This window comes from Ovis aries, chromosome 19 (assembly GCF_016772045.2).
Source record: "Ovis aries strain OAR_USU_Benz2616 breed Rambouillet chromosome 19, ARS-UI_Ramb_v3.0, whole genome shotgun sequence".
Taxonomy (NCBI): Eukaryota; Metazoa; Chordata; class Mammalia; order Artiodactyla; family Bovidae; genus Ovis; species Ovis aries.
The window spans coordinates 42,871,872-42,897,739 of NC_056072.1; the positions used below are offsets into that span (position 1 = coordinate 42,871,872).

Here is a 25,868-nt window from a genome sequence, read left to right on the forward strand (position 1 = left end):
GGAGCTGCCACTGGTCAAGAGCCCATGTGCCACGGGCGAGATGGCCACTCAGGACTACGGCCCCATGCTGGGCACCAAAACTGTTCCTGAACCAAAGCTTGGTCTGCTTGCCAGCTCACAGTGAAGCCAGTCTAAGGGTACCAGGCTGGCATGAAGGGACGTGCAGTGTTTATCGTAAGGTGTAAGCCCCAACTCTCTGACAGCTTCACCAAAGGATGCTTAAAGGCAGAGTGAGGAAAAGGAGTTCCGGGGTATGTGACCCGCTTGTGCACAGTCCTCTGGCTGCTGGTGAGGCAACAGGAGGCCCAGGAGTCAACATTATCAGCCCTCAGGCTGCGTGGGCCTGGGGGCTACGTGCTCATGGTCCTCAGGTACTTGGCTTCTTCCCTTTGGTGGGGGTTTTCGCATCTGTGAAACAACTCAGGAAGTGCGCACCAGATACTGTTATCTAGGTACTTCAGGCAGGAGCTGCAGCAGAGGGGATGGGGGAGGGGTCTGTCCCGGGAAGGCCCCACAGGGTCCTGCTTGGTTACAGACGTAATTTGGTAGCATCTGCTGAAACTTAAAACGTATGTACCCTTTAGCCCAGCACTTTCTACCTCATACAGTCTACCCGAGGGAAACACACATCCCCGCACAGAGAGGCGAGCTCAAGGGTGTTCGGAACAGATTTAATTGTAATCGGGACCAACTGGAGACAACCTAAATGTTGGACTAAAGGGGGTTTGTTTAAAAGCAAACGAACTATGGCATCACGCTGTATTACAAACTCAGTAGATAGAAGAGAAAGGCGGATCTAAACGTATTAACATAGAACTATCTACAAGACACATCATAGAGCTTAAAAAACAAGCTACAAAAAAATGACCAAAACACACAGACGTCATCAAAAATAGTGGTAACTCTGGGGAAGGGGTGACGTTGAGGTTGAGAGGGGCTAGAAAGGAGAAATATTTTATATGCAATTGAGTTGTTCCAAATGTTTAAAGCAGCAGTGAATCTATATATTCTTGTGGGAACTATTTTACAAGGTTTTAAGGTGAAGTAGATAGCCCCCCTGCCAGCTGCAGGCGAGGAGCAGAAGGCTGTCCCTCTGCCTCCTGGGTGGGGGGCAGCTCCTTGTCCAGGGCCTCAGCCTGGTTCCAGGAGGACAGTGCTCTGGGCCTCTGAAGCCCTAGGGACTGGAATGAATGGACAGTGAGCAGACCCTGGAGACGGGGACCCTGGGGGCTCTCTTTGATGACAGGCGGTGCCCTTGAGGATCCAACACCGGTACAATGTAAATGGACCCCTGGGAAGGAACAGGTCCCAGGGTCTGGCACTTCTCCAAGCAGAGCCCAGCACTGTAAATAAAGGGTGGCTGGCTGTGATTGTCCCTATCCCTGGGGAAGGAAGTGAGAAGCAGCAGGTGTCGCCTCGCACAGCACAGTGCTTCTGGCAGCGAGGCAGCGGCTCAGGGAGGCCCCTGCGAGCCCTGTGTTCCTGAGCTCAGGAGTGGGGAACGGGAGAGGATGTGTAGGAGCCAAAGATCATGTGCGAAGTGCTCCATCTTTAGAAATTAGCTTGTGGGAATTCCCTGGTGGTCCAGCGGGTAGGACTCCGCACACTCACGGCCAAGGGAGGTGGTTCAGTCCCTGGCTGGAGAACTAAGATCTCGGAAGCCACTCACGGCAGCCAAAAAATTTAAAAAAAAAGAATTAGCTTGAGAGGGACGCTGGTCCAGCTGAATTCACAGAAAAGTGTTCCTTAATCTCTCTGAGCCTCAGTCTCCTTATCAGTAAAATGGGTACAGTCTCTTTCCCACCACACACACACTCACACCTGATCCGTGAGTGTGACCAGGGCCCCGGGCTCCCAACTAACTGCCTCCAGACTGCCTCCAGTCTAACTGCATTGCTGCCACTGCCAGCTGAGTATCCTAACCTGTCCAAGGCCTCAGCTTCCTTCCTTATCCACAAAACAGGAACCCAGCTCTTCCCTAATCTCAAAATCTGAGGCTTTTAAGTTATTTATCTTAGGTTTTTAATTAACTGTACAGTGATCAAATATGTCTGTATCATATCAACATTTGGTGCTTACCGAGTTGGCTTGATGCCACTGTACATACTTTACTTTGTAAATATTCACTATATGATTTTAAAAAAACAAACAAACTATGCATTATGAGATTTAAGTGAGACCGTACAGGCTTCCCAGGTGGTTCAGACGGTAAAGTGTCTGCCTGCAATGCGGGAGACCCAGGTTCGATCCCTGGGTCAGAAAGATCCCCTGGAGAAGGAAATGGCCACCCACTTCAGTACTGTTGCCTGGAGAATTCCACAGACAGAGGAGCCTGGTAGGCTGCAGTCCATGGGGTCACAAAGAGTCGGACACGACTGAGCGACTTCACTTTCACACAGGTACATTCTTAACACGGCACTCAGCTCTGAGATGTGCTCAGTAAACATTTGCTACCATATTAAGGTAGTTTTCTTTACTAAACACCTATGTACCAGGAACTGTGCTGGACTTTTTGGTTTTTGTTTTTTAATTTCTTTCTCATTTAAGTCACCGTAGAGCACTGAGTAGAGTTCTCTGAGCTATAATTTCTCATTCGTTACCTATTTTATATACAATATCAATAGTGTATATATGTCGGTCCCAATCTCTGAGTTCATCCCACCCAGGCACAGTGCATACATTTGCTCTCTACCTGTGTCTCTGTTTCTGGTTTGCAAATAAGATCATCTATACTGGTTTTCTACCCACTCCAGTGTTCTTGCCTGGAGAATCCCAGGGACAGGGGAGCCTGGTAGGCTGCCCTCTACGGGGTCGCACAGAGTCGGACATGACTGAAGCGACTTAGCAGCAGTAGCAGCATACTGGTTTTCTAGATTTCACATGTATGCATTAATGCGTGCTATTTGTTTTTCTCTTTTGGCCTTATTTCACGCTGTATGACGGCCTCTGTGTCCATCAGCCTCTCTACGAATGACCCAGGTTTCTTCTGTTCCACTGTTGGTGGCCGTTTAGGTTGCTTCCGTGTCTGGGCTATTGTGCATAGCGCTGTAGGGAACACGGGTGCATGTGTCTTTGGGAGTTACGGCTTTCTCTAGGTTTTCTCTATGCCTAGGAGTGGGATTGCTGGGCCATGTGGTGGTCTTATTTTTAGTTTTTTAAGGACCCTCCATGTTGTTCTCCACAGTGGCTGCATCAATTTACACTCCTGCCAACAGTGCAAGAGGGTTCCCTTTTCTCCACACCCTCTCCAGCATTTACTGTGTCTAGATTTTTTTATAATGGCCATTCTAACCAGTGTGAGGGAATATCTCATTGTAGTTTGATCTGCATTTCTCTAATGATTAGTGATGTTGAGCATCTTATGTGTTTGCTGGCCATCTACTTGTCTTCTTTGGAGAAATGTCTGTTTAGGTCTTCCACGCAGTTTTTGGTTGGGTTCTTTTTTTGATACTGAGTTGCATGAGCTGCTTATATATTTTGTAAAGTAATCCTTTGTCTGCTTCTTTGTTGGCAAATATTTTCTCTCCCATTCTGAGCATTGTCTTTTTGTCTTCTTTATGATTTCCTTTGCTGTGCAGAAGCTTAAAAGTTTAATTAGGTCCTATTTTTTTTTAATTGGAGTATAATTGCTTTACAGTGTTGCATTAGTCTCTGCTGTGTAACAAAGGAACTGCTTCTGTGCCTGTATCTCCTCCCTTGGAGCCTCCCTCCCACCTGCCCTCCCAGCCTTCTCAGCCATCACCCAAGCACTAGCTCCCTGTGCTCTACAGCAGCTTCCCACGAGCTGCCTGTTTAACACATGGTAGTACACGTATGTGCCTGCTACTTCCCAGGTCGTCCACTCTCCCTCTCCCTCTCTGTGTCTAAATGTCCATTCTCCAGAGCTGTCTATTCCTGCCCAGCAAATAGCTTCATCTCTACCATGTTCCTAGCTTCCATGTGTATGTGTTAACATACAACATTTGTTTTCCTCCTCCTGATTTACTTCACTGTGTATGACAGATTCTAGGTCCAGCCACATCACTACCAGTGACCCAATCTCATTCCTTTCCGTGTCCGTTGTATGTATCTACCACACCTCCCTTATCCATTCCTCTTTTGATGAACATTTATGTCGCTTCCATGTTCTGACTGATGTAAACAGTGCTGCAGTGAACATTGGGATATATGTGTCTTTTCGAATTATGGCTTTCTCTAGGTATATTCCCATTAGTGGGGCTGCTGAATCATATGGTAGTTCTATTTTTAGTTTTCTGAGGATGCAGGAGGCTTCCCTTTTCTCCACACCCTCTCCAGTACTTACTGTGTCTAGATTTTTTGAGGATGGCCATTTTAACCAGTGTAAGGTGCTACCTCATTGTCGTTTTGATTTATATTTCTCGAAGGCAATGGCAACCTACTCCAGTATTCTTGCCTAGAGAATTCCATGGACACAGGAACCTGGTGGGCTACAGTCCGTGGGGTCACAAAGAGTTGGATACGACTTTGCCTGTGTGTAATGAACTGTAACTTCCTCCAATTTTACAGGAAAACTGGAGAAGGAAATGGCAACCCACTCCACTGTTCTTGCCTGGAGAATCCCAGGGATGGGGGAGCCTGGTGGGCTGCCGTCTATGGGGTCGCACAGAGTTGGACACGACTGAAGCGACTTAGTAGCAGTTGTAATGATTAGTGTCAGATTTTATTTTTGGGGCTCCAAAATCACTGCAGATGGTGACTGCAGCCATGAAATTAAAAGACACTTACTCCTTGGAAGAAAAGTTATGACCAACTTAGATAGCATATTGAAAAGCAGAGACATTACTTTGCCAACAAAGGTCCGTCTAGTCAAAGCTATGGTTTTTCCTGTGGTCATGTATGGATGCGAGAGTTGGACTCTGAAGAAAGCTGAGCACCGAAGAATTGATGCTTTTGAACTGTGGTGTTGGAGAAGACTCTTGAGAGTCCCTTGGACTGCAAGGAGATCCAACCAGCCCATTCTAAAGGAGATCAGCCCTGGGTGTTCTTTGGAAGGAATGATGCTAAAGCTGAAACTCCAGTACTTTGGCCACCTCATGGGAAGAGTTGACTCATTGGAAAAGACTCTGATGCTGGGAGGGATTGGGGGCAGGAGGAAAAGGGGACGACAGAGGATGAGATGGCTGGATGGCATCACTGACTCAATGGACGTGAGTCTGAGTGAACTCTGGGAGTTGGTGATGGACAGGGAGGCCTGGCGTGCTGCAATTCATGGGGTCGAAAAGAGTCGGACACAACGGAGCGACTGAACTGAATGATTAATGATGTTGGGCATTTTTTCATTTGTTTGTTGGCCATTTTTACATCTTATTTGCATAAATGTCTATTTACGTCTTCTACCCATTTTTTGATTGGATTGTTTGGTGTTATGACATTGAGCTGCATGAGCTATTTGTATATTTTGGAGATCAGTTCTTTCTGAGGGTTGTCTTTTTGTCTTGTTACTGTTTCCTTTGCTGTGCAAAAGCTTTCAAGTTTAATTAGGTCCCATTTGTTTATTTTTGTTTTTATTTTCATAACTGTAAGAGATGGGTCACAAAAGACCTTGATGTGATTTATGTCAAAGACTGTTCTGCCTATGTTTTCCTCTAGGAGTTTTATCATATCTGGCCTTACATTCAGGACTTTAATCCATTTTGAGTTTATTTTTGTGTATGATATTAAGGAGTGTTATAATTTCATTCTTTTACATGTAGCTGTCTAGTCTTCCCTTATTAAAGAGGCTGTTTTTTCTTCATTGTGTAATCTTGCCTCCTTTGTCATAGATTAGTGAAAGTCGCTCAGTCCTGTCTGACTCTTTGTGACCCCATGGACTGTAGCCTGCCAGGCTCCTCTGTCCATGGAATTCTCCAGGCAAGAATAGTGGAGTGGGTAGCCATTCCTTTCTCCACGGGATCTTCTTGACCCGAGGATCAAAACTGAGTCTCCTGCACTGCAGGCAGATTGCCATAGATTAGGTGACCACATGTACATGGGTTTATCTCTGGGCTTCCTATCCTGTTCCATTGGTCTATATTTCTGCGCCAGTACCATACCATCTTGATGACGGTAGCTTTGTAATATAATCTGAAGTCAGGTAGTCTGATTCCTCCAGCTTCATTTTGTTTTCTCAAGATGACTTTGGTGATTCAGGGTGTTTTGAGTTTATATACAATTTGTAAAAATTTCAGTTCTAGTTCTTTGAAAAATGCCATTGGTAATTTGATAGGAATTGCACTGAATCTATAGATTGCTTTGGATAGTATAGCCATTTTCACAATACTGATTCTTCCAATCTAAGAACATACATAATTCTCCATCTGTTTGTGTTATCTTTGATTTCTTTCTTCAGTATTTTATAGTTTTTGGCATACAGATTTTTGCCTCCTTAGGTAGGTTTATTCCTAGGTATTTTATTCTTTTTGTTGCAGTGATCGATGGGACTGTTTCCTTAATTTCTCCTTCTGATATTCCATTGTTAGTGTAAAGTATGCAAGAGATTTTTGTGTGTTGATTTTGTATCCTGTAACTTTACAAAATTCATTAATTGGCACTAACGATTTTCCTGGTGGCATCATTAGGATTTTCTATGTATAGTATCCCGTTATCTGCAAACAGTGGCTGTCTTACTTCTTTTCCAAGTTGGATTCCTTTTATTTGTCTTCTCAGATTGCTGTGGCTACTAGGACTTTCAAAACTATGCTGAATAATAGTGGCAAGAGTGGACCCCCTTATCTCATTCCTGATCTTAGAGGAAACACTTTCAGGTTTTCAGCACTGAGAATAATGTCTGCTATGGGTTTGTCATATATGGCCTTTATAATGCTGAGGTAGGTTCCCTCAGTACCCACTCTGTGGAGAGTTGTTTTTTTTTTTTATCATAAATGGGTGTTGAATTTGGTCAAAATCTTATGGTTTTTGTTCTTCAAGTTGTTAATATGGTGTATCAGATTGACTGATTTGCATATATTGAAGATCTTTGCCTGCCTGGGATAAATGCCACTTGATCATGGCGTATGATGCTTTTAATGTGTTTTTGGATTCAGTTTGCTAGTATTTTGCTGAGGATTTTTGCATCTGTGTTCATCAGTGTGGGCTTGTAATTTTCTTTTTCTCTTTGGCTGTGCTGGGTGTTCACTGCAGTTCCTGGGCTCTTGGCAGCCTGCGGGCTTCTCCAGTTGTGGTGTGCAGGCTTCTGCAGTTGCTGCCCACAGGCTGTAGAATGCACAGACTGTGCAGCTGCGGCACACAGGCTTCTTAGTTGGGGCATGCGGGCTGTCTAGTTGCAGCATGCGGTCTTTAGTTGCCCTGTGGCATGTGGGATCTTAGTTCCCTGACCAGGGATCAAATCTGTCCCATGAGTTGGAACGTAAATTCTTAACTACTGGACCGCCAGGGAAGTCCTGTTTTTGGTGATGTCTTTGTCTGGTTTTGGTATCACAGTGATGGTGGCTTCATAGAATGAGTTCAGGAGTGTTCCTCCCTCTGCAGTTTTTTGGGAACAGTTTCAAAAGTATAGATGTTAGCTCTTCTCTGAATGTTTTCCAGCATTCGCCTGTGAAGCCATCTGGTCCTGAACTTTTGTTTGTTGGAAGTTTTTACATCATAGTTTCAATGTCATGACTTGTGATTGGTTTGTTCATGTTTTCTGTTTCTTCCTGGTTCAGTCTTTGGAAGGTTGTACTTTTCTGAGAATTTGTTCATTTCTTCCAGGTTGTCCATTTCATTGGCATATAGTTGCTTATAGAAGTCTCTCACGATCCTTTGTATTTCTGCAGTATCAGCTGTAACTTCTCCTTTTTCATTTCTAATTTTGCCTTGCTTCACATTGTGCTACACTTTGAAGACACATCCCTGAATGTCACAGTCTCTGTTCTCACGGTGTTTACAGTTTAATGGAGGGGTGGAGAGGGGGCACAGAAATAAAGACACACAGAGACATCCTTCCCTCTGGATTCACCACAGGCTACAAGGACTAATAGTCTGTGGTCCTACCTGCATCTCTTCTAAGGTCTGAATTCAGACGCTTGTATATTTATCCAAGTGAAAGTGGAAGTTGCTCAGGTACGTCCAACTCTTTGTGAGCCCATGGACTGTAGCCTGCCAGGCTCCTCTGTCCATGGGATTTCCCGAATTAGAATACTGGAGTGGGTTGCCATTTCCTTCTGCATGGGATCTTCCTGACCTGGGATCAAACCCAGGTCTCTTGCATTGCGGGCAGCCTCTTTACCATCTGAGCTACCAGGGAAGTCCCATATTTATCCAAGAGGCCATTTTTCCAGTTCTCCCTTCCTCTCCGGCACCAGCCCAAGGACAGTGCACCAGAAGGGACATCAATGTGTCAAAAAACCCTGTTGTGAAGACACCAAAAGCACAACACGGCACTGATAAAATCAGTGTATACAGCATCTGCTGAGGCTGAGCATCCACCTGCCTTAGGACCCCGCGCTTCCACCGCTGGCTATTGACCCAACAGAAAGGAGCACGGTGTCTACCCAACAGCTAACAGGAAGGTATTTATCAGTTCAGTTCAGTCGCTCAGTCGTGTGCGACTCTTTGCAACCCCATGAATCGCAGCACGCCAGGCCTCCCTGTCCATCACCAACTCCCCAAGTTCACTCAAACTCACGTCACTCGAGTCGGTGATACCATCCAGCCATCTCATCCTCTGCTGTCCCCTTCTCCTCCTGCCCCCAATCCCTCCCAGCATCAAGGTCTTTTCCAATGAGTCAGCTCTTTGTGTGAGGTGGCCAAAGTACTGGAGTTTCAGATTTAGCATCATTCCTTCCAAAGAAATCCAGGGCTGATCTCCTTTAGAATGGACTGGTTGAATCTCCTTGCAGTCCAAGGGACTCTCAAGAGTCTTCTCCAACACCACAGTTCAAAAGCATCAATACTTTGGCGCTCAGCTTTCTTCAGAGTCCAACTCTCACATCCATACATGACCACAGTAAAAACCATAGCCTTGACTAGAAGGACCTTTGGTGGCAAAGTAATGTCTCTGCTATTGAATATGCTGTCTAGGTTGGTCATAACTTTTCTTCCAAGGAGTAAGCATCTTTTAGTTTCATGGCTGCAGTTACCATCTGCAGTGATTTTGGAGCCCAAAAAATAAAGTCTGACACTGTTTCCCCATCTATTTCCCATGAAGTGATGGGACCAGATGCCATGATCTTTGTTTTCTGAATGTTGAGCTTTAAGCCAACTTTTCCACTCTCCACTTTTACTTTCATCAAGAGGCTTTTAGTTCCTCTTCACTTTCTGCCATGAGTGTAGTGTCATCTGCATATCTGAGGTTATTGATATTTCTCCCGGCAATCTTGATTCCAGCTTGTGCTTCTTCCAGCCCAGCATTTCTCATGATGTACTCTGCATAAAAGATAAATAAGCAGGGTGACAATATACAGCCTTGACGTACTCCTTTTCCTATTTGGAACCAGTCTGTTGTTCCCTGTCCAGTTCTAACTGTTGCTTCCTGACCTGCATATAGGTTTCTCAAGAGGCAGGTCAGATGGTCTGGTATTCCCATCTCTTTCAGAATTTTCCACAGTTTATTGTGATCCACACAGTCAAAGGCTTTGGCATAGTCAATAAAGCAGAAAGAGATGTTTTTCTGGAACTCTCTTCCTTTTCCATGATCCAGTGGATGTGGGCAATTTGGTCTCTGGTTTCTCTGTCTTTTCTAAAACCAGCTTGAACATCTGGAAGTTCTAGGTTCATGTATTGCTGAAGCCTGGCTTGGAGAATTTTGAGTATTACTTTACTAGCGTGTGAGATGAGTGCAACTGTTCGGTAGTTTGAGCATTCTTTGGCATTGCCTTTCTTTGGGATTGGAATGAAAACTGACCTTTACCAGTCCTGTGGCCACTGCTGAGTTTTCCAAATTTGCTGGCATATTGAGTGCAGCGCTTTCACAGCATCATCTTTCAGGCTTTGAAACAGTTCAACTGGAATGCCATCACCTCCACTAGCTTTGTTCATAGTGATACTTTCTAAGGCCCACTTGACTTCATGTTCCAGGATGTCTGGCTCTAGGTGAGTGATCACACCATCGTGATTATCTGGGTCGTGAAGATCTTTTTTGTGCAGTTCTGTGTATTCTTGCCACCTCTTCTTAATACTTCTGCTTCAGTTAGGTCCATACCATTTCTGTCCTTTATCAAGCCCATCTTTGCATGAAATGTTCCCTTGGTATCTCTAATTTTCTTGAAGAGATCTCTAGTCTTTCCCATTCTGTTGTTGTCCTCTATTTCTTTGCATTGATCACTGAGGAAGGCTTTCTCATCTCTTGCTGCTCTTTGGAACTCTGCATTCAGATGCTTTTATCTTTCCTTTTCTCCTTTGCTTTTCACTTCTCTTCTTTTCACAGATATTTGTAAGGCCTCCCAGACAGCCATTTTGATTTTTTGCGTTTCTTCTCCACGGGGGTGGTCTTGATCTCTGTCTCCTGTACAGTGTCACAAACCTCATTCCATAGTTCATCAGGCACTCTATCTATCAGATCTAGGCCCTTAAATCTATTTCTCACTTCCACTGTATAATCATAAGGGATTTGATTTAGGTCATACCTGAATGGTCTAGTGGTTTTCCCTACTTTCTTCAATTTAAGTCTGAATTTGGCAATAAGGACTTCATGATCTGAGCCACAGTCAGCTCCTGGTCTTGTTTTATTTTTTTGACTGTATACAGCTTCTCCATCTTTGGCTACAAAGAATATAATCAGTCTTATTTCAGTGTTGACCATCTGGTGATGTCCATGTGTAGAGTTTTCTCTTGTGTTATTGGAAGAGGGTATTTGCTATGACCAGCGCATTCTCTTGGCAAACTCTATTAGTCTTTGCCCTGCTTCATTCCGTATTCCAAGGCCAAATTTTCCTGTTACTCCAGGTGTTTCTTGACTTCCTACTTTTGCATTCCAGTCCCCTATAATGAAAAGGACATCTTTTTTGGGTGTCAGTTCTAAAAGGTCTTGTAGGTCTTCATAGAACCGTTCAACTTCAGTTTCTTCAGTGTTACCGGTTGGGGCATAGACTTTGATTACTGTGATATTGAATGGTTTGCCTTGGAAATGAATAGAGATCATTCCATTGTTTTTGAGATTGCATCCAAGTACTGCATTTTGGACTCTTTTGTTGACCATGATGGCTGCTCCATTTCTTCTGAGGGATTCCTGCCTGCAGTAGTAGATATAATGGTCATCTGAGTTAAATTCACCCATTCTAGTCCATTTTAGTTTGCTGATTCATAGAATGTTGACGTTCACTCTTGCCATCTCCTGTTTGACCACTTCCATTTTGCCTTGATTCATGGACCTGACATTCCAGGTTCCTATGCAGTATTGCTCTTTACAGCATCAGACCTTGCTTCTATCACCAGTCAAATCTGCAACTGGGTATTGTTTTTGCTTTGGCTCCATCCCCTCATTCTTTCTGGAGTTATTTCTCCACTGATCTCCAGTAGCATATTGGGCACCTACTGACCTGGGGAGTTCCTCTTTTGGTATCCTATCATTTTTGCCTTTTCATACTGTTCATGGGGTTCTCAAGGCAAGAATACTGAAGTGGTTTGCCATCCCCTTCTCCAGTGGACCACATTCTGTCAGACCTCTCCACCATGACCCGCCTGTCTTGGGTTGCCCCGTGGGCATGGCTTGGTTTCATTGAGTTAGACGAGGCTGTGGTCCTAGTGTGATTAGATTGACTAGTTTTCTGTGAGTATGGTTTCAGTGTGTCTGCCCTCTGATGCCCTCTTGCAACACCTACTGTCTTACTTGGGTTTCTCTTACCTTGGATGTTGGGTATCTCTTCACAGCTACTCCAGCAAAGTGCAGCTGCTGCTCCTTACCTTGGATGAGGGGTATCTCCTCACCGCCACCCCTCCTGACCTTGAACATGGGATAGCTCCTCTAGGCCCTCCTGTGCCGGCGCAGCCACCGCTCCTTGGACGTGGGGTAGCTCCTCCCGGCCGTTCCCCCTGACCTTGGATGTGGGGTTACTCCTCTTGGCCGCTACCCCTCGGGCATGGGGTCCTCCAGGCTTCTGCCCCCTGACCTTGGACGTGGGGTAGTTCCTCTCGGCCGCGCTAAGTGCGCCGGTCGCCGCCGCCTGTGCTAAGTGTATTCATAGCAGCCTTATTAGTCATGCCCTGACCTGGAAGCTGAAGAAGAGCACACCAGGATGCAGCAAGGGAGCACAGCAGTGAGAGCCATCCGCTGACAGAGGCGACAACCCTGCTGGAGCTCACGCAGGCTCCCCAGTGACAGAAACCAGACCCCAAACAGTGACTGTGACGATTCCATCTGTCTGAAGCTCTAGAACAAGATATGTGAGCCTATGGTGATAGGGGTCAGAATAGGGTTTACTCTGGGAAAGGGCGGGCGCTGACTTGAACAGAAGGGCCACAGGGGAGCCCTCCGGGGTGCAGGGGATGTTCCATAGCTTGAACGTGGCGGTGGTTGTCAGGGTGAACACACATGCAAGCCTTCACTGGGCTACTGAAGGTGAGTGCACGTCATGGCTGTGTGCTTGATTGCTAAAATGCTTATAGACAAACAAAGCAAGGTCCCAGAGGTGTTTGTATGGATTTACTTACTAAGTGTTTGGCTGCACTGGGTCTCCGTTGCTGTGTGCAGGCTTTCTCTAGCTGTGACTAGAAAGGGCTACCCTCCGATCGCAGTGTGCAGGCTTCTCCTTGCAGTGGCTTCTCTTACTGCAGAGCATGAGCTCTAGAGCACGGACTCAGGAGTTAGGGGCACAGATTTAGGTGTCCTGCGGGATCTTTCAGACCAGGGGTCAACCCTGTGTCTCCTGCACTGGCACGGGGATTCTTGACCACCAGGGAATCCCCCAGAAGTGTTATTTGGCGCACCTGTCATCCTGTGGGGAAGGCTGGAATGGGTGAGGGATGGGGTTGAGGTCTTCTTGACGCTTACCAGATAAGAGGCATCAGCCTCCGGGGGAAGCTCTGGAGCAAATGAAGAAAAGGAGACGGGACATAGGCTCACCCAAGGTCCCCAAGGACCCACCCCAAGAGACTGCTCAGCAACCGAGGACACGAAAGGAAGCAGGCGGTGGCCACAGGAAGGACAGGGGACATGCAGATGTCTTTGCACTGAGTTGCGTTCAGTCCTAGTTGGGTATATTGTACAATATATAATGGTGTTTCCTCTGGAAATTGTATGTGCTAACTTTCACTAACCTTAGAACTAGGCCAGCATCTTCCAATCCCTCAGTGGTGTGAGCAAATGAGAATTGGCTGTATTTATCAGCACAGTCCTTGGAAAAGACTATCAGTTACCTGTAATACGTCAGCAAAGGTCCAGGCGACTTTTCAAATCGGCTTTGCCTTGGCAAGTGGCTACAGGCACGTGGAGTGTTTTCTTCACTAGCAAACTTCAGTGACTGCAGGGAGAGGACTCTTTCGTGGTCACTGAGCTTTTACTGGACACAGTTGGCCTGATTTCCAACAAATCTGTTGTGCAAGGGAGGTTGGCAGGCATGCAAGGGACACTTGTTTGAACTCCAAGTCCAGGGAGCTGCTCCTTAGTTCTGTAACGCTCACACCACCCTTGGGACTCAGCCTCCCTCTCCAGGTGTGTGTGGGGAGATGTGAGGAGAAGCTCTGATTGGCCTCCCAAGCCTCTGAAGAAGGTCAATTTTCTGTCCTGGGACTTTCTTCTAAAGGTGAAGCTGCCGGTCCTCTTGCTCTCTTTGCTTAAGCCACGCCAATCTCTGGGCCGGCAGCAGTAGGCACCCCTCATTCCGGCCCTGATTCCCTCACTGTGGGGTCACACACTTCCCTCACAGAGCCCAGGGCTCACCGTGTGGGTGCGTCCGCTCATTCACTCAGTCACTCCACTCATGCATTTTTTTTTCTGGAATATGATTGCTTTACAAGGTTGCGTTAGTTTCAGATGTACAGCGACATGAATCAGCTGTGGTGTACCTATATCCCCTCCCTCTTGAGCCTCCCTCCCACCCGACTCCCACCCCACCCCTCTAGGTCACCGCAGAGCTGAGTACACCGTGCTCTACAGCAGCTTCCCACTGGCTAGCCGTTTCACACACGGTAGTGTATATGTCCGGAGAAGGCGATGGCAGCCCACTCCAGTGCTCTCGCCTGGAAAATCCCACGGTTGGAGGAGCCTGGTAGGCTGCAGTCCATGGGGTCGCTAAGAGTCAGACACAACGGAGCGACTTCCCTTTCACTTTTCGCTTTCATGCATTGGAGAAGGAAATGGCAACCCACTCCTGTGTTCTTGCCTGGAGAATCCCACGGATGGGGGAGCCTGGTGGGCTTCGGTCTATGGGGTCGCACAGAGTCGGACACGACTGAAGCGACTTAGCAGGAGCAGCAGTGTATATATATCAGTCCCCATCTCTTAATTCATCCCACCTTCCTCTTCCCCTCTATGTCAACAAGTCCACTGCCTGTGTCTCCATTTCTGCCCTGAAAATAGGTTCATCTGTACCATTTTTCTAGATTCCATATATATGCATTGATATAAATATTGTTTTTCTCCTTCTGACCTACTTCACTCTGTATAACAGGCTCTAGGTCTATCCACTTCTCTACAATTGACCCAACTTGGCTCCTTTTTATGGCTGAGTCGTATTCCATTGTATATAGGTACCACATCCTCTTTATTCTCTGTGGATAGACATCTAGGTTGCTTCCATGTCCTGGCTATTGTAAACAGTGCTGCAGTGAACACTCGCTGGGGTACATGTGTCTTTCTGATTTATGATTTTCTCAGGGTATACGCCCAGTTGTGGGATTGCTGGGTAATGTGGTAGTTCTATTTTACATTTTTAAAGGAGCTTCCATCCTGTTCTCCATGGTGGCTGTATCATTTTACACCCCCACCAAGAGTGCAAGAAGGTTCTCTTTTCTTCACATCCTCTCCAGCATTTATTGTTTGTAGACTTTTTGATGATGGACGTTCTGGCGGATGTGAGGTGATGCCGCATACTTCTGACTTGCGTCTCTAACACTTAGAGATGATGAGCATCTTTTCATGCGTTTGTTGGCCATCTGAATGTTTGGAGAACAGTCTTATTTAGATCCTCCACGCATTTTTTTTATTGGATTGTTTGTGTTTCTGACATTCATTCTTTTAATAAACCGTTACTGGGCACCCTGTCCAAGCCCAGCTTTGGGCCAGGCCCTGGAGAGACAGCCGTGAACAGGTCCCAGCGCCCCTTCAAGGTGAGTACAGTCTGGTGGAGGAGACGGGGCTCAGACGATCATACCTGAGTGGTGAATATTAATACAGGGGAGCTCGGGGGTGCCGTGGGATCATGTGATCAGTGGGACCTCCTTGAAGTGGCATTTCAGCTGAGACTTATAAAGATAAAAAGGAACAGTCAGGCAGAGTTGAGGAGTGGCTCCCTGGGTAGCGGGCAGCTTATAATACAGGGGGAAAGTGGAAGACAGCCTGGCTTTCAGGGAACGCAGTGTGTGCAGTGGGAGGAAGGTGGCCCCGTTCCTCGCTGGCCTCCCCTCACATGACTGTCCCTGCACAACCCTTGCTGGGCCCCTGGGCCCCCCTGCTGTTCCCTGATGTCTGGCGCACTCCAGCCTCAGGACTCTCGCCCTCACTGCTTCCTCTGTCTGCAGCCCTCTTCCCTAAGATACCTGTGTGGCTAACTCCCCCAGTCCCTACAAGTCCATGCTCCCCTCTCAGCTTCTCCATGAGCAGCGCCCCCACCACCAGCAGACATTTATTATCACGTGTGGCCCCACTCCCCACCCCTCCCCAGCTCTGACCTTCCATCTCTCCACAGACCTATCTCCTTTTAACAGACTGTCTACGTATTCATCATGCCTATTTTCTGTCTCCCTCACTATTAATAGAATGTCAGCGCCAATAGGTCAAGGACCCCTGTCTGTTTTTTTTCAAAGATGCATTCCCAAGTCCTTGAACATATGAAGGAACAAATAAATGAGGTCTGAGAGGTTGGCAAGGAGGGGGTCAGATTGCAGGGGCCTTGAAGGTCAGGGGAAGGCCTGTGAGTTTGGTTTCAAGTGCAGTGGGAAGAACCAAAGGGTTTCGAGTAGGAGCAGGGTCAGAGCCTGCATCACATTTTAAAGCCTTGCTCTAGAATCTGTGGAGAATGGTTTGAAGGAGGGAAGGCTACCGCAGGCATCAGGCATGCAGCGGGAGTGCCTGGGCTGTGGTGGGGGCAAGAAGGGGATGGGCTGAGGAGATCGCGGGAGGTAGAGTTGATCGTGCTTTTGTGATCTTAGTGGTTGGAGGAAGAGGGCAAGGCAGCCTCAGGCTCCCACCTGAGCCACGGGGCTGGAATGGAGGCCTTGTTAATTAAGATGGGATAACAGGAGAAACGGGCTGGAGTGGTCAGGAATTCCATGTGGGCCGTGGTGAGTTGGGCCTGTCAGACTTTCAAGTGGAGATGCCAAGTAGCCTATTGGATGGAGTGTAAGCTCAGGATGAAAGTCTGGACTAGAAATAAACATTTAGGAATCACTGACTTAGAGTTTTTTAAAGTCATGACAGAGTAGAGGGAGGAAAACAGGATGTCTGAGAACCAGCATGGAGGGCTGAAGCCCGATGCCTTCTGAGACTGCCCGTGAGGGATAAGGAGTTTGCCAGGAAGCGGGGGGAAGGCAGACCAGGTAGGAGAAACCGCACACAAAAGAACACGGCGCTCAGGAACCCTCAAACCCGTCCAGTCCATCCAGAAGAGAGTCTGTGACACTATCACAGCCACCAGGAGCCTAAGGAGATAAGACAACCTAATGTCACATGGTATCTTGGATGAGATTCTCAGATAGAAAAAAGACTATTAGGTAAAAACTAAGAAACTCTGACTAGGGTCTTGGTGCTGTTCAGTTGCTAAGTCGTGTCCGACTCTGTGACCCCATGGACTGCAGTACGCCAGGCTTCTCTGTCCTCCACTGTCTCTTGGACTTTAGTTAATAATGCTGTAAGCAATATTATATGATACCACTTATATGTGGAATCTAAAAAACAAAAAAGGATACAAATGAACTTATTACAAAAACAGTTACAGATGTAGAAAACTTACGGTTACCAAGGAGTAAAGGGGGAGGGATAAATTGGAAGATTGGGGTTGACATATGTACACCACTCTACATAAAGCAGATAACTAACAAGGACCTACTGCACAGAACAGGGAACTGTACTCAATACTCTGGAATGGCCTCTATGGAAAAGCATCTAAAAAGGTGTGTGTGTGCGTGTGTGTGTGTATCACTGATTCACTTGCTGTACACCTGGAACTAACACAACACTGCAAATCAACTATACTCCAATAAAATTTTAAAAAAAAATAAGAATATGCATCTTCACAACCCAGCCAGACTCAGTAAAGTGATTTCCATCCTGAATTGGGGGGAGGTGAGAATTTTTTTTTTAAATAAAGTTATTACTTAATAGTTAACAGTCTAATAATTAGTTTGTTAATTAGAACAGATATGCCATACTATGTACCTATATATCTACATACGTGTAGGATGGTAAGCAAGAGAAATAATAGAGAATCTGCATGCAGGGTACAAGGAATTATCTCTATCTTAATTTTTCTCTCAATCTAAAACTGTTCTAAAACTTTTTTTTTTTTCGAAGTGAGTCTCATAAAAAAAGAAGTGAGTCCCATAAATGATGCCCAAACACACACACTCTCCAAGAATTAGAGCACTTTGTTTCTCTGCAGAGGACTTTGATCCTGGCCAGGCCCATCTATGGTCAAAAGACTCAAGGACTCTGAATATCTCTTCACTCCCCCCGCTGCCAAGGAACAGAGGGTCCTCACTGCCACTTACCTTCTCTGTGTTCACAGAAAGAATACTCACCCCAGGCCGTGTTTCATAATGAAAATGAGAAGCAGAGACTAAATGGCTCAGGTAAGTCAGACTCGCCTAGAATTCCTTGGGGATGCAATTAATGTTCATCTCTTTGCAATGCTCTGTAAAAGCACATTCCTTAGTCATAATCTTCCTGAACCCGCACCTTGTTTGACACCTGGCTTGGTTTTCCTCCTTCAGTAAAAGCTTTGGCACCATCTGGGTTCAAACGCCTTCGCCACTACTTGAAATATTAGAAAGAGGTAAGTTTTGTAGATGCATTTTTTATAAGTCTGGAGGGAGCGTCACCAATATAATAATACTGATCATGTCTGGTTGGAAAGTTCATGAATCACATTTACTTCCCTCTTTACTCCTTCATGTGTCATTTCAACATATTTTACAGTATAATGAGATAAAAAGTGATCTTGGGTAAGTCACTTGAACCTTATTTTCCTCATCTCTAAAATGGTATAACCATACTTAATCAAAAAGTGGGTTACCTGAGATACAGTTTCCTCTGCAGAATGGATGCGAGATATCGAATGCCCAGGGTCTGGCCTCATGCCTGGCTTTCATGACGGCTGGTTGTTGATGGGAAACGTGACCAGCCTGGCCAATGACTAGGTCTCCAAAATCAAAGTGTGTCACTTGGGTCCTTAGGATCCTGTGTGGGGACAGGGGCCCCTGAGTCACAGCAGAAGCTGGGCCTGGGCAGTGGGCAAGTTGGCTGTTGGCCTACGTGGCACCAAGGCTGGGGAGGATACGGAGGCAGAGGTAGATGGTACTGTGTGGCCGTGGTTGCAGCAGCCGGCACAAGACTCTCTGGTCGGCAGACGCAGCCATAAACAGAGGCTGTTCAGGGGCCTGGGCAGCTCCGGGGGCAGGTGGAGGTGGGTGCCGGGATTCTATAGATTTCAGGGGCATTCATTTTGTGGGTGGAGAACTGAACTGGGAGCTGGCTCCTCCAGCTAGCTCTGAGCATGAGCAAGCCACCTCACCTCCCTGCGTTTCAACTGCATTATCTCTAAGGTGGTATCTTGAATGGGATTCCTACATTCACGTTACCATACCTACCTTCCAGTGTTTGCATGAAGAGCACATAAAATAACAAAGAGGCAGGAGAGTGGCCCATTTCTGAGGTCAGGCCCCGAGTTTGTATGCCAGCCCCACACGGTGTGACCTCAGATAAATTGCTTAACTCCTCTGAGCCTGTTTCCTCATTTGTAAAATTGGAAGGAAGGCCAATAGACGCTAATTCATAGGATTGTAAAGATGAAACAGAACAGGACATAAAGCACCTGAAGATTAGTTTTTGTTTTAGAAGAAATATAGCACAGCAGCAGTCACAGGGTAGTTAATCAAAATGGTTCTTTTCTCACATCTTCCAAACTGCCTGGTTGACTTGCCCATCCACCTTTAGACTCTTGGGGAAACAATGAAAACAGTGACAGACTATTTTTTTTGGGGGGGGGAGGGGCTCCAAAATCACTGCAGATGGTGACTGCAGCCATGAAATTAAAAGACGCTTGCTCCTTGGAAGAAAAGTTATGACCAACCTAGACAGCATATTAAAAAGCAGGGACATTACTTTATCAACAAAGGTTCATCTAGTCAAAGCTTTGGTTTTTCCAGTAGTCATGTGTAAAGAAAGCTGAGCACCAAAGAATTGATGCTTTTGAACTGTGGTGTTGGAGAAACTCTTGAGAGTCCTTTGGACTGCAAGGAGATCCAACCAGTCCATCCTAAAGGAAATTGATCCTGAATATTCATTGGAAGCACTGATGCTGAAGCTGAAACTCCAATACTTTGGCCACCTGATGTGAAGAATGACTCATTTGAAAAGACCCCAATGCTGGGAAAGACTGAAGGCGGGAGGAGAAGGGGATGACAGAGGATGAGATGGTTGGAGGGCATCCCCGACTCATGGACATGAGTTTCAGTCAGCTCCAGGAGCTGGTGATGGACAGGGAAGCCTAGCGTGCCGCAGGCCATGGGGTTGCAAAGAGTCGGACACGACTGAGTGACTCAACTGAACTGGTCCTCCCATTTCTGGATGTTATAGGGATTCCACGAAGCCAGAGCAGGAAGTCTGGTGGGATCCCAGGGGCCTTTCACCACAACTTACTTCCGTCAGTGAAGCCCCCGCTTCTCAGTGTCACCCACCCCAGGATGCCTTGGAACACTGGAAAAAAAAACAAAAAATAAAAACAATACATTGCATTTTTCTGTGCTACCCACTGTTCTAAGACAGTGAAAATGTGTTGGTTACCCTCACAACCCTGAGAGATGAATTCTATGGATATCCCCATTTTACAGATGAGAAAACTGAGGCTCTGTGAGGTTAGATAACCGAATCGTGGGGTCACACAGCTATGAATTAGTGGCACCGGACCTGATCCCAGAGATGGCACTCCAGAACCCCACACCTGCTTGCACCATTCAGCAAGGCCAGCAGCCGGGGAAACAGAGAAGAGTAGGTAGGAGGCCAGGCTGGAAATCAGGACTCAGGGTTCTCGCCTTGGCCCTGGAACCGTGAAGCCAGGAGTCCTCACGCCAGAGGCTTGCCCGTGCCCAGCCTGGGCAGAGATACCGGCCTGGCCCCGGCCTCCTGTCCCTCCCCCGCGGGCGCCTCAGGGCCTGGCGCGCCTGCCCTGTGTAACCTGATCTGCGGCGGGGTTTGGGTCTCGGGCAAGTCACGGTTGTGAAGGCGCTCCGGCGGAGGACTGCGCTCCGCGGTGCGCTCCCAGCCTGCGGCCCCAGCTCCGCTATCCAGCGCACGGGTGCATGGCGCAGAGGCTGGGAGAGCGGGTGCGGGGGCCCACTGAGGCCACCGGGCTCTACCGGGCGGTGCTGCTCCGGTCCGGTAAGTGGCGGCAAGTCTCCCCGGCCCCCCGCCTCCGGGAGAGCGCGAGGAGGGCCCCGCGGGCACTGCGCTCAGCCTCTGGCTAGCAGGCAGGGCGCCTCGGTCCTTCACTGCTGTGCTTCCCTTCTTGCCTCCCGCCTTTCATTCTTTTTAATTACTTTTGTTTTCCTTTCATTCCTTTCCTCCCTACATTCGTTCTTTTGGAGATCTACTCTCAGATATATTGCTTTATCCTTTTATACGATCCTGTGGTGCGCGCACACACACATATACACAGACACTCACCGTTAGATAACTACAAAATTCCTGCACTCGCACAAGCGCGGGAAGGCTTTGGTGGGCATGGGAGAACGGATATGGGCAAGACTGGCAGCCTAAAGCAGCACGCGCCAGCTAGGGAAGGGCTTCCACTGTTCTGTGAGGGCAAAGTGTGTGTGTGAGTGAGGGGCGGGAGGGGGGGCGCGGGGGGGTCGGCGAGGACATGTTCCAGGAAGGCGAGGAACCAGTTTTCTAGATGTACACATTTAAAGGAGAAAACGACTTGGAAAGAAACACATGATGGTTGTTTTTGAGGATTCGAGGGTGGGTGTTTTTTTCTGTCTTTTTGTCATTTGCAGTAAACACATACTGCTTTTCTACTTAGGACGATAGTTTTTTGTTTTTTTACTTTAGGAAAATAAAGTAAATGTAATATAGGGTCAGTGTGAAAATAATTTGGAAAATACAAGGATGTGGAAAGAAAAAGAACTCCCGCAGTAAAAGTCTAGGGTGTTTCATTCCTAACTTAGTGCTTGGAGACAGGGGTTCAGAGGAGGTGAAAATCGGTCCCCAGTGGCTCCCTGCCAGCCAGGCGAGAAGAAAATGTGAAGGGACTTAGGCTCCCGAGGCAGCTACCCTCTGCCTTGGGCAAGGAGCCCACCCCCACCCGGTAGTCCTGGGCGCCCAGCCCTGCAGCGGAAAGCATGGCGAGCAGAACGGTGGACGGTGGGTGCGTGTCCGCAGCAGCGGGGCTTGCCCCCTGCCCTCAAGGAGTCTGCTCGGGACTGAGCGTTTCCTACTTAGATGGGCCCCGCCCCGGGGAGATGTCGCCGCGGAGTTACTGCTTGGGAACTTTGAAACAACGGTTCTCTGAGTCCAGAAGCACGGTCTGGCCAAGGTCTGCGGCGCCTTCCGGAAGGGGGGTGGAGGGGCCCAGGGGTGGGTACCTTAAATCTGGCTGAACCCAGAGCAGGAAGAAAGCGATCTCAGAAATTGGAAGAAGCTGATTGCAAACCTCAGCTCCAGGGATTTCCGTACAAGACACCTATTCCGAAGGGCCTCTATCCAGTTCCTGCCTGCTCGCTAAGGTGAGGAGAGGGTAGCTCTAATCTGAAGATCTTGTATTCTCTAACCTGGAACCACAGCTATGAGCCCCACTCAAACAGGAACATTTTTCTCCTGGACATACATCCAGAGTGGCAGACATGGGCAGACATGCCAGAGTCGTCCTGGGGCCACAAATGCCCAGTAAGTCAGAGCTGTAAGGGAGGGAGCAGAGGCGGGTCCGCGGGCCTCACAGAGGGAGCACTTGCACCGCATTAGGCACTGTGCCACTGACTGTCTTCACAGCCCTACGAAGTCACAGCTGTTATCCCCATTTAGTAGATGAGGAGACTGAGGCTCCAGAGCTTACGCAGCATGACCATGGTCCCGCCAGGGGAACTTTTCTATCCCACTAATGTGTAGAAAACACACTCAAACTTTGGTGCATCTACGCCAAGTCTGCACATCTCAGAACAGTCGTCATGCTGAATGACTGCTGTGTGTGTGTTTGCTCAGTCGTGTCTGAGCAAGCCCCTGGACTGTAGCCCGCCAGGCCCCTCTGTCCATGGGATTTCCCAGGCAAGAGTCCTGCAGCCGGTTGCCATTTCCTCTTCCAAGGGATCTTCCTGACCCAAAGGACTGAACCCCCGTCTCTTGTGTCTCTTACACTGGCAGTCAGGTTGGTTACCACTAGCATCATCTGCTGCTAAGTCACTTCAGTCGTGTCCAACTGTGCGACCCCACAGACAGCAGCCCACCGGGCTCCCCATCCCTGGGATTCTCCAGGCAAGAACACTGGGGTGGGTTGCCAGTTCCTTCTCCAATGCATGAAAGTGAAAGTGAACTCACTCAGCCGTGTGCGACCCTCAGCGACCCCATGGACCGCAGCCTTCCAGGCTCCTCCATCCATGGGATTTTCCAGGCAAGAGTAGTGGAGTGGGGTGCCATTGCCTTCTCCGACTAGCATCATCTGGGAAGCCCTAAATGATTGCTGGTCACTAGCTATTGCCACTCTCTGCCAAATGCTGTAGATTGCCGTCATCAACGTCATTGATTCACTCAGCTAGTGTGTACTGACCACTGTTATACACTAGGCCCTGTGAAAGGCCCAGGCATGTGCTGATACACAGAGAAGTCCCTCCTTTCAGGGAGGTAAGTAGTATTAAGCTCTATTTTAAACATGGGGGAACTGAGGCTCAGAAGGTAACATGACTTGTCTAGGGGTCACACAGCCAGTCAAGGGTGGGAGCTGAGATTCTAACCCAGGGCCATGTGCCTCCGGGGCCACTGCTCTAGCCGTATCCCACAAGGAAGACATAAGGGTTGGGGGTGAGGAGCCAACTGGGCCATTGAGTGAAAGAGGCAAGAGCCCCCTCCTGTTAGAAGCACCCCCCCGCCCCCGCCACCGAGGACCAGTATGATAGGATCAAACCCATTTTCATTTACACCAGCCTCAAGTAATGTAATACTTATAGAAAATGTCTCATGTCAAATTATTTGAAAATAATTTCTCAGTATTAGAGTAAAAGAGGCTCATCATGGATATTCTGGAAAATCAAGAATGAGGACGGGGAAGGCTCACCCACAATCCCACTAGCTGTAAAGCAGCCGCTGGCAATCTAGGGGCAGTCTCCTGGTCTTCGCTGTGTGAGATTTGTGTGTGGTTGTGAGCTTCATGTTGCTGAGCTTTACAGACTCTAGTTTTAATCCCATCTTTCTTCACTTGCATAAATATCTTCTATCTTCCTGTTTCTAAGTGGGCTAGTTGAGATGAGAGCTACCACTCTGGAAGCCTGCCGCTATGGCAGGTGCCGTGTGCAGCGGTTCCTGTGCCATGCCCCCCTTATTCCCCCAAAGAACGTCTGCCCCAGTTTAGAGAAGGGGAAGCAGAAAGTTGAAGGTCACCGAGCTGCCCAACAGTGGAGCCAGGATTGGTATCTGGGTCAACACCAGGGCCCATGTTCTTAACCACTGAGCTGGAAAGGGTCACCTCTGGGGAACAACTTATGCTTGGCCATGCCTGGTAAGTGAGGCAGTGCTGGAGTAAGGGTCCACCTGAGGCTCTTCTCTTGCCTGGAGCTCAGCCCAGGTTCCTGCGAGGCAGGGCAGCGTCTCCGCGGCATGGACGGAGGGACACCTTCCCAGATGCCCATGGATGTCAGCATCTGTGCTTCTCTGCACCCAGATGATGGTCATCGTCTTCACTGCTGCCTGCCAAGCAAGGCTGCCAGATAAAATAGTTAAAATGGCTACATTTGAATCTCAGATACACAATGAATAATATTTTAGTGCAAATATGTCCCAAATATTGTATGGGTTTGCTAATCTGAAATTCAAATTTAACTGGACCTGCTGTGTGGGTTTTTTTTTTTTTTACACATATATACATTCCTTTTTTAAAAAAATTATTTTCCATTATGGTTTATCCCAGGAGATTGGATACAGTTCCCTGGGCTATAGAGTAGGACCTCATTGTTCATCCATTCCATATGTAACGGTTTGCATCTGGTGACCCCAGCTCCCAGCTGGTCACGCGCCCTCCAGCCCTCCCGCTTGGCAGCTGTAGGTCTGGTCTCTGTGTGGGTCTGTGTCTGTTTTGTAGACACGTTCGTCTGTGTCACAGTTTCGATTCCACATGCAAGTGACACCGTGCGGTGCTTGTCTTTCTCCCTCTGACTGACTTCACCTCGTGTGCTGATCTCTAGTTGCAGCTGTGCTGCTGCAGACGGCATGCTTGCTTTCTTTTTTATGGCCGAGTAGTATTCCATTGCATATACGTACCGCATCTTCTTCTGTTCATCTGTGGATGGGCATTTCCATGTCTTGGCTGTCGTGAATAGTGCTGCTATGAACACAGGGGTGCATGTATCTTTTTGAATTATAGCTTTGTCTGGATATATGCCCAGGAGTGGGATTGCTGGATCACATGGTAATTCTATTTTTAGTTTTCTGAGGAATCTCCATACTGTTTTCCACAGTGGCTACATCAACTTATATTCCCACTCAGTGTAGGATTCTCTTTTCTCGACATCCTCGCCAGCATTTGTTATTTACAGACTTTTTAATGACAGCCATTATGATCAGTGCGAGGTGATACCTCATGGTAGTTTGATTTGCGTGTCTCTAATAATTAGTGATGCTGAGCATCTTTCATGTGCCTACTGGTCATCCGTATGTCATCTTTGGAGAAATGTCTTAGCTTAGCAGTCCCCAACCTTTTTGGCATGAGGGGCCGGTTTTGTGGAAGACAATTTTTCCATGGGTAGGGGAGGAACTGTTCAGGCAGTAATGTGAGCTATAGGGAGGGGCAGATGAAGCTTCACTTGATCAGCCTGCTGCTCACCCTCCTGAGGTGCAACCCGGTCCCTACAGGTGCCAGTAGCAGTCCGAGGCCTGGGAGTTGGGGGCCCGTCTTTGATTTTCTGCCCATTTTTCAGCTGGGCTGTTTATTGTTGTTGAGTTGTGTGAGCTGTTTGCATATTTTGGAGATTAAGCCCTTGTCAGTTACATCACTTGCAAATATTTTCTCCCATTCTGTAGGTTGTTTTTTTTCTGCTTTTTTTTAAAAATGGTTTCCTTTGCTTCCGAAAAGCTTTTAATTAGCTTCGTCTTCCCCCCCCCCCTTAATTTCTATTGCTTTGGGAAACTGACCTTAAGACAACATTGGTACGACTTCTGTCAGAGAATGTTTTTGCCTGTGATCTCTCCAAAGAGCTTTATGGTATCGTGTCTTAGGTTTAAGTCTTTAAGCCATTTTGAGTTCATTTTTGTGCATGGTCTGAGGGTATGTTCTAACTTCATTGATTTACACATGTTGGGATGCTGCATTTTTGTTGGCTATCATACACTTGGCAGCCCCATTGCCAGGCATCATGGA

The 25,868-nt window shown here is 47.5% G+C and overlaps 1 protein-coding gene across 7 annotated transcripts in view; it reads left to right on the top strand.

Annotated features, from left to right (window-relative positions):
- The window catches only part of FAM107A (family with sequence similarity 107 member A), a 98,013-nt gene that overhangs the window by 41,396 nt on the left and 30,749 nt on the right, over nt 1–25,868 (top strand). For 3 of the 7 annotated variants that reach the window (XM_060402291.1, XM_042236018.2, XM_012099792.5), the window contains exon 2: nt 17,820–17,883. In XM_060402291.1, the coding sequence (XP_060258274.1) occupies nt 17,820–17,883 (64 nt within the window). Of the gene's footprint in view, nt 1–17,819; nt 17,884–20,488; nt 20,690–21,915; nt 22,036–25,868 lie in introns of those variants that run through there. The other 4 variants (XM_060402293.1, XM_060402292.1, XM_015102346.4 and 1 more) reach the window with 2 other exon arrangements.